This window comes from Ctenopharyngodon idella, chromosome 24 (assembly GCF_019924925.1).
Source record: "Ctenopharyngodon idella isolate HZGC_01 chromosome 24, HZGC01, whole genome shotgun sequence".
Classification (NCBI taxonomy): Eukaryota; Metazoa; Chordata; class Actinopteri; order Cypriniformes; family Xenocyprididae; genus Ctenopharyngodon; species Ctenopharyngodon idella.
The window spans coordinates 7,089,998-7,103,539 of record NC_067243.1 but is presented as its reverse complement, the minus strand read 5'-3'; the positions used below and the strand labels follow the sequence as shown (position 1 = coordinate 7,103,539).

Genomic DNA, 13,542 nt, shown 5'->3' with positions numbered 1-13,542 from the left:
TCATAAAGTCAGAATTGTGTGATATAAAGTCAGAATTGTGAGTTATAAAGTCAGAATTGCGAGATAAAGTCAGAATTGCGAGATATAGTCAGAATTGCGAGTTATAAAGTCAGAATTGTGTGATATAGTCAGAATTGCGAGTTATAAAGTCAGAATTGCGAGATAAAGTCAGAATTGCGAGATAAAGTCAGAATTGCGAGTTATAAAGTCAGAATTGTGTGATATAGTCAGAATTGCGAGATAAAGTCAGAATTGCGAGATATAGTCAGAATTGCGAGATAAAAAGTCAGAATTGCGAGATATAAAGTCAGAATTGCGAGATAAAAAGTCAGAATTGTGTGATAAAGTCAGAATTGCGAGATAAAAAGTCAGAATTGTGAGATATAAAGTGAGAATTGCGAGATGTAGTCAGAATTGTGAGTTATAAAGTCAGAATTGCGAGATAAAAAGTCAGAATTGCGAGATATAAAGTCAGAATTGCGAGTTATAAAGTCAGAATTGCAAGATAGTCAGAATTGCGAGATAAAAAGTCAGAATTGCGAGATATAAAGTCAGAATTGCGAGATAAAAAGTCAGAATTGTGTGATAAAGTCAGAATTGCAAGATAGTCAGAATTGTGAGATATAAAGTGAGAATTGCGAGATGTAGTCAGAATTGTGAGTTATAAAGTCAGAATTGCGAGATAAAAAGTCAGAATTGCGAGTTATAAAGTCAGAATTGTGTGATAAAGTCAGAATTGCAAGAAAGTCAGAATTGCGAGGTGTAAAGTCAGAATTGCGAGATAAAAAGTCGTAATTACCTTTTTTATTTTTTTTTATTTAGTGGTGGAAACAAGCTTCCTTATATTTATTACAAAAGTGATTGGCAGAAATAACCCCCCAAAAATTACAATTAACATATCAACAATTTTATTGTAAACAGATTCGTCAGTATTCCCAGAGTATACTGTGATTCATGCAACAATAATAATATAATTCAAATATTTGGCATTATTACAGTAAATTATTACAGTAAAATGTGGTATTTTTTTTAAATATACCATACAGTACAAGTATAAATGCTTTATGCAAGTTATTCAGTGATAAAGTGTTCCATTCCAAAACTTTGGAAGAAAACCCAATACACAAACAAACACCAGACAGCTGGTTTGTGACGTGGATCATCAGACCGGCCAGCAGGAAAAACCGGAATTCAGTTTACGGATCTGACCAGGCTGCCGTAGAAACGTCACCGACTGTCCTGTGGACAACAATTCATAAAAACGATTAATTTCTGGAGAAAATACATCGCCATAGCAAACATCATTCATTACTATTCATCATCTGTTGAATTCATTGAATTCATTACTATACGCCTGTTTATTACCTGGAATAAGAGGGATTGTAGTTCCAGTATTCAGGACAAGTTCAAGAGCGAATGGCTCTTTACTCCCAAACTTCCTCACTTCCACACTCACTTCCACACTCGTTACCAACCAGTCCATCTTGTTGCCAAGATAAGTCACACCTTTCACACTGAGTGCATCAACGTCCTGCGGGAGCAACGGAGCAAAGGCAAGATGCTCCTTCTGCACTCTGTGTGACACAGGAAAGGTACAAGACACAGAATGAAGTCCAGATGTGATAAAGCCACTTTCTCTTCAAGCTGGCAGTGATTTTGTCACCTGAAGCCAGTGTAGCCAAACAACACCGCCTGCAGAAAGCCGCCCATCCCGGTGAGGAAGTTCACACATCCAGAGCCATCAGCCGACTCACTCCACACCTGCACAAAGAGAGATAAAATACTAGAGTACTGCTTCATAGATACTGTGTTTTCAGAGATATTTTCTTTTACAGAAATCACTGTTTAAGGACTACAACTAGTGTCTTACCAGGTTGGTGACATCACTAACCCTAAAATTTACATAAACCCCGCCCCCGAGAACACGCAACAAAGGGGGCGAGGCCATGTTGGGCTGCTATAGAGAAGAGGAAGAGTTGTTGTAGTAGAGTGTTGTTGACATGCCGTCATTTTACACCGGACTGCTTCACAAACGAGGGTCAATTCAACGCTGGATTTGCACAAAAGATTAACATGACGGCACATGCTAGTCGATGAGCTGAATCAACTCCACAGAAACTACATAAATTTATCCACTAACCATTCAGAAACGTCTAAAAGTTGTAACTTCTTCCTGAGTCTCTCCATCAGTGTCCGACTCCGGTTTGAACAATGTAAGGCTGAACACCGTTACTGACAATCCTCATTTTGGCTGCGTGAGATTCTCCAGCTTTGTTGTTGTTGAGCAACCAAAGCGTGAGCTGTTAAAGCTCCGCCCTCTTCTGGAAAGGGGGCCGGGAGCAGCAGCTCATTTGCATTTAAAGGGACACACACAAAAACAGCGTGTTTTTGCTCACACCCATATAGGGGCAAATTTGACAAGCTTTAATAAATGATCTATTTTGAGTTGAAACTTCACAGACACATTCTGGGGACACCAGAGACTTATATTACATCTTTTTGTCACATGACCTCATTATTTTGCATATTTAATTCTGCTCATCTGTTATCATCTCAAAAATAAATACAGTTATTATGCAGATTTGATTCCATTTGTTGTAAAATTGTTTGCGTTTTTGACATTTAAATTTAATCAAGTAGTATGTGGGATTTTATAGTTCATATTTTACTTTCATCTTATGCAACGCTGAAGGATTTGAGTGTGTGAGGCACTATATTTTTTTATTGAAATTAAAATTAAAATGTATTAATTAAATGTACTTAAATTATTATTTTTTTTAATTTAAATTTAATATTTTTTTCCCCAGAAATATTGTGAAATATTATTACAATTTAACATAACTGTTTTCTATTTGAATATATTTTAAAGTGTAATTTATTTCTGTGATCAAAGCTGAATTTTCAGCATCATTACTCCAGTCTTTAGTGTCACATGATCCTTCAGAAATCATTCTAATATGATGATTTGCTGCTCAAGAAACATTTCTGATTATTATCAATGTTGAAAACAGTTGTGCTGCTCAATATTTTGTGGAATTATGATACATTACCAATCAAATAATGAGTTTAAATTAAAATGAAAAAATCATGTTTGATAAGGTTTCGGGTTTAAATATCACACTGAAAAAGGAAGGACAAGTTCTGCATTGCATTGTGGGATATGGTTTCCATAAAATGTGCTATGCTTGCATACTTAATACAGAAAATATGCATACTATGCATAGCATACCTATTTTATACAACAAAAATAAGGTAAATAGTATGCAAATATGGAATGAGACACGTAGCATCCACAGAGAGAGGGGTGGAACGAACCTGAAAGGGTTTCTGGATATTTCTGAAGCATTTCTGCAGAAGCTTTTGGGCTTTTTCAGGCTCTCCAAGTTCAAGCCAACCCAAAGCAAACATGCCCTACAAACAGACACACACATAGACACATATTTACACTTCCTGCACATTTTTACAAGAAAATATACTGTGCAAAATATATATTCGCATGATGGCCATAGCGTGTGACTTACCCATGTCATGGCTGGTCCGAGTGGATCTGTGACGACCTCATATGCTTGCAGATCATTGCGTCTGACCTCTGGGGTCATGGGGAGGGCCAGTGGGTATCCGAGCAACACTGCGTCTGCCTGCTTGACTAGACTTCCTGTGGAATATGAAGTACCATCAGAGCACCAATACCTTCAGAAATTGCAACAAAGACTCGGCAGAAATAAAAAGCTAAATTTGAGCTATAAAGGAAGGAACTACACCACGGCCGCAAGACATCAACGTCACCACCATTAAACTCTTTCAGTCATTATTTAAAAAAAACATTTTCCCTGAAAGTTTGAATTATAATAGTTTGCAAGAGCGCGATTATAAACACAACAAGGCTGTGAGTAGATGAGTTTACCTGTTCGTCTGATGATGTTTAATGTCCCACACAACCTCTATAGTCCCATTTAGCCACTTGGTAGCAATCGCCTTTTACAAGCAAGTATAAGCTAGCTTTAACTATGTATTTTAGGTTGTACAATAAAACGTGAAAATATCTTGTGTTCACCACAGACCTTATTTCAGACATTTAACCAAAAACCCATTGACTTTGGGACGAGGGAACAGGAAGTTCAAAACTGAACTCATTTCTGGGTTTTAGGACTTATTCCTGTGGCACTCAATTTCTGAGATTTGGAAAGGTGAATCTAGCATATGATTATAATGATTACTACAACATGAACATGAAGCTGATGAGGGCATCTTACCCTGCGAGTAGCCGTCAAACTCTGGGTGATACTTCAGGTCTGGGTTAAAGGGAATTTTGATCTTATCAGCAATGTCCTGCCATTCGGGAGGAGCCGTCTGCGCTAACAGGCCGCACAACTCCACGGCAAACTGAAGACTTAATATTAGAGAGAACCAAAGAAAGATATCTAAAAGTAATAGCACACAATCTATCACACAATTTGAGGCATCATTCATGTCTGTAGCATTAACAGTTCAGGATAAGTGCACTGAAGATAAGCACTGAGGATGAGGGATTTGTTCAAATCACTAACCCTCAGTATGAGTGATTATGTACTCAAACACACACCTGCTTTGGGCGACAGCATTGGTGAACACTGAGTTGTCAACAGTGAAGTAGTCCTCATCAGGAGGAATCACACCTAATGTACAAACAACACAAAATCTCACAAAGAAGCTTGCATACTATCAAAACAAGACATTTGGCAAGTTTACACTGTTTCTAATGTGTCATTTCACTTTGTTCATATATATATATATATATAATAAATATAATACTAATAAATTATATATATTTATTTTATATATATATATATATACCTTTGATATGGTACTGCTGGTCTAACGGGTCCCATGTAACCCGTGAAACCCAGTAGTCAGCCACGCCCCACACTACCTCACTGCCCCGCCCTTCTTTGAACATCTCCAGGTCCTGTGTGACAGATGAGACGCAGAAGATGCATTTCTGGTACAGCTGTCGGTGTGTTTGTGTGTGTATCATCTGTACCTGTGTGAGATAGAAGTACTGCTGGAAAGCCAGAACCACGTCTCCATTGATGTGGATCTCCTGCTGTGCATAAATGTCCTCTGGACAAACGTCATGGCCCGTTACCGCACTCTCCCATGCAAACTTCAATCCCTGATTAAATGGGAAGGAAAACTGTATATAGAGTATATAAAGCTGCAGATAATTCAAGAACATCATCCGATTACCCACTGTACCTTGTAGCCCATCTGCTGGGCGTTTGCTCGGGCACCTTCTACTGTTCCCACACGGTATTTCAGAACAGCCCTGGCCAAACTGGGATAAAAGAGGGCAACACTGGGGTACATCCATGTGTCCTGCAGGGGGAGCCAGAGAGCCAAAATAAAAACTTTCATAAGTCTCAAGAATTGAGAAATCAACTTTTCCTTGAGCTTTTGATATATAAGAGGTCATCGTACTATAAAAACATCCTGTAAGTTTCAGAACTGAAATCTTCCTTGTTATTCCAATAAAAGCTTTTATTGACACCAGACCCAGCGAACGACTGATCCTGGAATGTGCCTATAGATAGGTGAAACCCCGCCTCTGCAGAAGAAATCAACGCCTACTTCATCATTGCAACATTAGCCCCGCCCACTGGCATGTTAGTGAGATGAGGAGGAGAGAACAGTGATACAGGACTAAAATAACATTACCTTTCAAAGGATCCTAATGCTAGGAATATGGTTATTTATTTTCAACAATGTGAATGTCTCAGTTGAGCTTTATTTATTTGTATTCAGTACATTTCACTGTGGATTCTTTGGTAAATCGGCACAGGATTTGCAAACAGACTTTTACGATATGGACTCGACAGTAATGCAACAACACTGTGTTCATTCTAATGCCTGATCTGATATTAATGATTCATGTGCAGTCAGATGTTCTTTGTTTATGTGTCAGTAAATCAAACCAGTGAAAATAATCTGTTATTTAAATGGTGATTAAATTATATATAGAAAGCGATCAAAGAACGCTCCCTTTGCAATCGCTGGAGCTGTCAATCAAACAGCGCGATTTTATCAGTGACTGAGTTCTGGACTCTCGCCAAAGAACTCAGCGAATCTCTTAGTTATATCACGTTTGCACTGTTAGTGATGATGAAAGCATTCGTTAGTTACAGAAGTTGCAATGACGAGATCACTGCTGATCATGTCTGTGATTGGCTACAATGTTCATCACTGCAACCTTTCATGCCACGATCTAAATATAACGCCATAGATCTAAATGTAATGCAACACTTTTCACGATTAGTTAACCTTGAGATCTGTAATAGTAAAAACGTGCTAAACATTTTTGAGAGAGTAGCTACATACTTAGCTATTTCATATGCGAAGATGTTAGCCAATCACAGCATTGGGCGTTTACACTGAAGTCTTACAGCAGACACGCCCCTTAAAACAGAGCATTCAAATCAGAGAGCTAAAATCAGGGTAGGAAAAATTCCTTTTATTTCTAAATCATGACAATTTTTGATGTAAAAAGCATACTAACATTATAAGTGCACCCCAGGAAACATTATAAAACAATAAAACAACGCAGTTCATGTGTTGTGTTTAAGTCATCCTGAAATCAAAATTGACAATTCATTTATTTATCCATGCACATCATTTTTTTTAATTCAGGTTCCTCTGTAATCTTTAATCAAAATAACTTCCCCTTTGTCTTCATCTCTTCTCTTCTCTGATGACGTGTTTGCTGACAACCTGTCACTCACCTGAGAACCACCAATAGCAAACCACAACCATCCAATCAATTCCTCATGAACAAAATCAAGCCCCGCCCTACATTTGTTCTTGTTTGAGAAGCTGTTTCACTTACGTCATAATATGGAAGAAAACTTCCATTTCATGCCGACTTTGAACTCACCTGGTCCCAGAACACATGCCCGTGGTAATCCTCATCTATGCTCCCGTTTGACAAACCCCCAGGACTGACCCCTCCAAATGCAAACTCCTCACTTGGAGATGGGAACAAACTGAGAAGATAAAACATGCAGCCAATTAGAGCACGGTTCAGTGTCTCTGCTCCCACCACCTCAATGCTGCTCTCCTTCCAAAGCTCCGCCCAACTCCTCATGTGGGAGGGGCGTAAGTCACCAGTCTCAATAAGCCCCAAACCAGTATCAAAACACGATTTGGCGCTCTCGTCGCTCCCGGCAAGGGCAACCAGGAAAACCCAGCTGGACTGGCTCTGGTCGGGTGGGAGGGTAAGAGTAGATGCGACGGGCATCCAGATCAGGTGCACAAATGGACGGATTCCTCCAGGAATCTCTGAAGAGATGGTCTGCCCAAAAATATGCCTGAAGAGAAGAAAGGGTCTGCTGACACATGTAGTGTTTATGTGTGTTCGACTTCACTGATCGGCGTCTGACATGAAGCAGTGCGAGTTAGAAATTTAAAATGGAGTCGTCAATGGAGTGGGTGGAGCTAAATAGCTCTTTTTGGTGGATTGGTGGAATTTTCTGTACAGCATCATGGGTAATGTAGTTTTTCTCCTTTTTTAAACTCTTCCACGACTGCAAATCTCACTGATCGGTTAAATCCAGCCACAGCTGAAGTCGAACACACCAATTGTAATTCAGTATGCAAATAAATACAAGAAAGATGTCTAATTGTAATTCAGGATGCAAATATTATAAAGCAGATATACCTCCCACCCTTGTAGTCTGGTGCATTCTGGAAATCAATGTCATCGCTTTGGGATTTGAAAGAGCTCTCTAGCTGAATCGTGATTGGTTCAGCACTGGTTTCAAAGCGTTTAAGGAGAACTTCCATGACCAGAAGGTTTGATTGCTCCCGGTGAGCGTACAAAACCTGAGTGGATTCGAAATGAGGCGCGACCATGGTATGAGAGAAAATACCTGATACAGAAAGAGAGAGTCTTGTAGTATATGTTTAAATGCAGTATTACATGTGTGTGTGTGTGTTTGTGTGTTCTAACCTGTGTGCATGTCTAACTCGTACGTGTGTTGTCCCACTTCTGCCGTCTTCACTTGAACTGCGAGTGGACATGGAATGTTGCCGCGGTGACAAGTCCCGCCTTCACCATTATAAACCCCATCCATATGCATAAATGAATCAAAAACTCTCCATCCCAGAAGCCCGTTGGCCAGCGGCGGCATGAAGCGAGGGTCAGAGGGCAGAGTGTCAGAGATGAAGATGTAGTCAGGGTCAGAGGTCATTTTTGGGCAATTCTCCTGTCTGTCAAAAGAAAAACATATGGAAAAGATGAGGAAAGAGAGGATGTGTAACTTAGATGCAGGAAGCCATTTGACATCATGTGACAAGAACCATAAAACGACCATAAAACTGAAAATTATATCACAGATATTTATAATGGAGATATAATTAATTTTGTTTTATTAAGTGTTAACAATGAGATTATGTGGTTTTTATAATCAATTAACACTGCTTTTGTCATTTATTACAAGATGGACAAAATTTGTCACCAAAAAAAAGTCATTTGGTTTAACCAAAATTTCGGTTTTACCGAATGACACTTTTGGTTTTACCGAATGACGATATTTCCAAACATTGCTAACAGACTGATATCTAGCTAGCTAACAAAAGGACAATCAAACATTTTATATTCAGTACAAGTTTTTAAAATATTTCAACATTTTCCATGTTTTATAGCGGTTGTACCGAATGACCTGATGTTTCGGGACATGCGTATGAGCAAGTGAAAACATGAATTTTTCAAATAGTTAAAAGAGAGTTAGTTACTTTGCTTCACAATCATGTGGTCCTTTGCAGGTGTCTGAATGATGTCACATCCTGTCACATGATATTGACTGCATGACTTGATCCGAAATGGTCCCTTTATATTGGTTACTCTGAATGACATCAGTGAAATTCATTTTTCCAGACATTCTTTCTCATAACAAAGCAACGACTTCTACACATAATTTTAATACCATTTTGCACTATGTTGATATATGATGTTATAAAATCATGCCAGAATAACAAATATATACATTTATTACATGTTAAGTAATTTTAAATCACGAAAGGCTGTATTGGCCTTTGGACGGTTAAACCACATGATCTTTTGACACTTCAAAATCTTTAAAATACCCTTATATGTAGCAAAATATAATTATGGATTCAATAAAAGAGATCTAGTTGTACTACCTTACATACTTTGGATGTCATATCTTTGTTTTTCATTATTATTAAGGCCTTTGGACAAAAAAATGACCCATCACATCACTGACCCATAAATATATATGTGTGTGTGTGTGTTTCGTATGTATTAATATGAAATTGTCATGAAAATTAAAATAAAAATAGGCAAAATACTTTCATATTCTTTCAAAATTCTTTGGGGTCTTTTTCTTATTTTTACATGTTTTTGTGAGTTTTACCGCTATACTTTTACCGTAAAACCCGTGACAACTGCACTTTGTTCACCGTGAACAAAATAAAAGCTTTACCCATGCAAAAACAGATCGCTGAGATCTCACTCTGTCCTTTCAAATAACTCACTTTGACTAACCATCAAATCTAGGATGTTACATATTTAACAGAAACAGGGCTTTATGATAAAAACTTCAGTACTTACTGATGGATATCAAATATTTGCTATGAGTCCCTGTGGCTCATCTCATTCAGCGAAGCGGACGCGGAGCAACAGTCATGTGACTGGAAAGGGCGGGGCATTGCGCTCGAACAGCGTCTCTGATTGGTCAGGTACGTGGCTCCCTTCTTAAAACACAAGAAGGGTGAAATTGTGAATATTAGAAACGGCTTTAGTGAACGAAATGTCTCCAAAGAATCCTGCGTTATAATATAAAGGCCGCATTTCTATGATGATTTGCTTTTAAATGGGTCATATTATGAGTTTTTTTTTGGTTCAAAAGCAGTTTTCAAGTAAAATAAGGCATGGTTAATGTCAGAAAACATCACACCCTTATATATCCTTATACAACATCCTGATTTTCAGTCTTTTAGATTCCACAGACCCCCAAATATGATCATCCTCATGTGATCCTTAAATTTATTTTATAAACACTCAATTTATACACTGAAAAATTAATATTATAAATCTAATATTAGTTTCTATTAAGCTACATTATATATTATACATTTTTATATTTTTTACTCACTATATCTATGTATTTGTTTATTTATTTCATTTTAATATAATTTATATTATTCAAAAATTAAATCTAAATTAAATCTATTTAATATTTTTATTTTAATCACATTTTATTTATTTATTTTATTTACAGTTTCTCTCTAGAATTTTCCATGGACCACCGTCACCAGTTTGAAAACCCCCTCACAACGGTTTTAAAATTCATATGGTATGATCAATATTTATGTCGTAGAACAAAACATGAACGTTGCTTCAAGTAAACGTTGACATGAGGGAACTCTTGCAGCTCTTGGTCATGACACTCTTCAGGCTCTAGATGGCGCCAAACCCTGTTCCGTTTCCCTTTGGCAGCGTGCCGGAGTTTGGGGTTCCAGACCCTGGGAAAAGAGCAGCTTTACCCTTATAAGGCCGCAATCCATCCGCTCCAGACTTTTCCTCTCCGCCCTCCCTTCCTCTCTCTCTCTCTCTAGGCCGCAGGGATATTTACAGCAAGACTGTCTCTGCGTACCTTATTAGGAGCTGTCCTTGTTGTCAGTGTATATGTAGATGAGACAAACAGATGAGAAGATGGCATTCATTCTCAAGGGTCAGTCAGTGTTTTGCCAAAGGTAACGAGAGGCAAATGTCTGATCCGTGCAGCACGTGTGGAGTTTATTCAGAAGAGACGTTTAACGTTTTCTCAGCCTCATGTTTCTCCGTTATCCTCTTACTGTTCTCTGACTTTCTAAAGAAGGTGAAGAAGGCGGCCGAATGAATCATTTTGCCTTTCGCTCTCACACTGTCCAGTTTTACTGTAACTTCCTGTCCTTCTCTCTGTGGGAATGTTAGATCCATTATTCCAGCTGTTCTTTTCTCTCTCTCTCTCCCTCTCTCTCTGATGAGGGACATCTGGTAGACATGCACACAGGCATTAGGGAGAACTGGTGAATCAGACAGACAGACAGACTGGCTGTAGCCCACTGACAACTTAATAACTACTGCTAAAATTGAATCAAACACGATTACGGTGCCCAAAACCACTGAATCAAATCTTCAAATTGAACTTTTGAACGTTAAACCTCCGAATTTGTACTTAAGATGTTTGAATCAAAAGTATACTGAAAGGAATGAATATTAACATACATGTTCAAATGTGTGTATTATGTCTAAAAATGCTGAAGGAACATTTGAATCAAACGCTCGCGAGCGCCTGTGATGCCCGCGAAAAACGATGCCCTGAATTAGATCTTCAAATCTAACTTTACGATACCGAACTGGAAGTTCGAATTAATCGTCTGCACGCTGGTCAAATAATGCAGAATTTCACGAATTCTTATTAGAATGTTCAAATAATACTCAACAATTTTGAATTGAAAGTTTGAATCAAAAGTTGTTATCGACAGTTATTGTCAAAAATGCTAAATCGAACGTTCAAATGTGTGAATGATGTCAAGAAATGCTCAATAGAATTTTCAGTTTAAACTTTCGAACACGTTTTATGACGTAAAATGGTGAATTGAAAAGTTCCAAGTGAAACGCTCTTATTACGAATCATTTGAATCAAAGTTCCTAAAAATGAGGAAATGGAACTTCAAATCAAAAGTATGCAAGTATGACGGTGAATACCAGTAGAATTAAATGTTCAGATATGCATATTATGATAAATATGCTAAGCATTACGTTCTAATCAAACGTTCATCACCTGAAAATACTCAAATGTTCTGATCAAAATTGATTGCATTTATGATGACCAAAAATCCTGAATCGAATCTTCAAACTTTCAAATCTGCACACACCCATAAATACTGAACTGAAACTCTGAATTAAACAAATGCAGGATGTGGTCAAAAATACATAATTACATGTATTCATATAAACACATTTAAACGCTAAACAGAACGTTCAATTCAAATGTTTAAATGACCAAAAATGCTGAATTGAAAGTTCGAATCAAAATTGCAATATGGTCAAAAATGATATAATGAATGTACAAATGTGTGCATGATGTCCAGAAATACTACCTAAAATGTTCAATTTAAACTTTCAAACATTTTATGGGCAACAAAAGTTCAAATCAGTCAAACACACTTATGATGAACAAACAAAACCAAAAAAAAAAAAAAAAAAAATGCAGTGATGCATAAGAACTGTTCAAATCAAGCATTTAAACTTTGCTAAAATGCTGAACCAACACGTTTCAAACACATTTTATGGCCTAAATTGCTGAACTGAAAGTTCCAAATCAAACGCGCTTATTACGAATCATTTGAATCAAAGTTTGAACGCACATAACATGCCCAAAAATGAGGAATTGGAACTTCAAATCAAAAGTATGCAAGTATTAGGATCAATAACGCAGAATTAAATGCTAAAATGCTAAATTTAAAGTTTGAATCAAAAGTGCATATACACATAAATGAAAAATGTTATATTGAATGTACAAATGTGTGCATGATGTCCAGAAAGGCTACTTAAAATGTTCAATTAAAATGTTCGAACATTTTATGGGCAAAAATCAAAAGTTCAAAATCAAATCAAACGCACTTGTGATGAACAAACAAAACCAAACTGAAAATCTGAATCAAATGTTCAAACACGTGACGCATAAAAACGGTCTGAATCAAGCATTTAAAGCTGCAGTGTGTAAATTTTAGGGCCATCTAGCAGTGAGGTTGTGAATTGCAACCAATTGCTCAGTCCACCGCTCACCCATCCCTTTCAAAGCACATAGAGAAGCTACGGTGGCCGTCACAAAGACAAAGATGTCGTCATCTGAGACAGAAGAGAGTAACCAGTCAAGCAATGAGGTTTCTTCTTACTTCTAACAAAGAACGGTCTCTGCTTCTAATAAACCAGATGACGACTACTACTGCTACTTCTTCTTCATGCGTATTCAATGTAGTGGCGATGCATGCTGCCTCTAAAAACACCAATGAAGAAGAACCACAACATAGTGACGAAACGCACTCTGTAGTGCAGTTTGTCCATTTAGGGCTACTGTAGGAAACGTGCTGTCGCTAAATGGCAACTTCCATGTAAGGGGACCCGCGGTGTATGATAGAAATGGCTCATTCTAAGGTAATAAAAACATTATGTAAGGTCTGTATACACCACTGAAAATATAGTTATGTATATTATATTGCATTTCTGTCAATATTTCCTCCTAAATATTACACACTGGACCTTTAAACTTGGCTAAAATGCTGAACCAAGTCTATGAATCAAACATTGGGACTCAACTATGACATCTGAAACTGATGAAATCAAACATGGTTATGATGGCCAATAATTCTGAACATAACATTAGTATCGAATGCTTGAAAACACCTACATTATGATCTGTTTTTTAAAGCACAAATTGCAATCTTCCAGAATAAACCACAGAAGAGAAACTGTTAAACTTCAATAAACAGTCACTAGGC

The 13,542-nt window shown here is 37.5% G+C and overlaps 1 protein-coding gene across 3 annotated transcripts; it reads right to left on the bottom strand.

Annotated features, from left to right (window-relative positions):
- Nucleotides 1-671: 671 nt before the first annotated feature.
- pgghg (protein-glucosylgalactosylhydroxylysine glucosidase) lies at nt 672-9,749 on the bottom strand. Of its 3 annotated transcripts, XM_051883371.1 has the most exons (15): nt 9,605-9,739; nt 8,767-8,876; nt 7,982-8,241; nt 7,691-7,901; nt 6,908-7,340; nt 5,236-5,355; nt 5,021-5,152; nt 4,834-4,945; nt 4,583-4,655; nt 4,254-4,390; nt 3,522-3,655; nt 3,316-3,411; nt 1,664-1,761; nt 1,366-1,574; nt 672-1,239 (listed from the first exon to the last, which is right to left on the bottom strand). In XM_051883371.1, the coding sequence occupies exons 3-15, from the start codon at nt 8,220-8,222 to the stop codon at nt 1,163-1,165; spliced, it is 2,073 nt and encodes a 690-aa protein (XP_051739331.1). In that variant the 5' UTR covers nt 8,223-8,241; nt 8,767-8,876; nt 9,605-9,739; the 3' UTR covers nt 672-1,162. The 3 variants fall into 3 exon arrangements, with proteins under 3 accessions (XP_051739331.1, XP_051739330.1, XP_051739332.1); XM_051883370.1 differs by lacking the exon at nt 8,767-8,876 and having other exon boundaries at nt 9,605-9,749; XM_051883372.1 differs by lacking the exon at nt 8,767-8,876 and having other exon boundaries at nt 6,908-7,016; nt 9,605-9,749.
- Between the last annotated feature and the right edge of the window lie 3,793 nt (nt 9,750-13,542).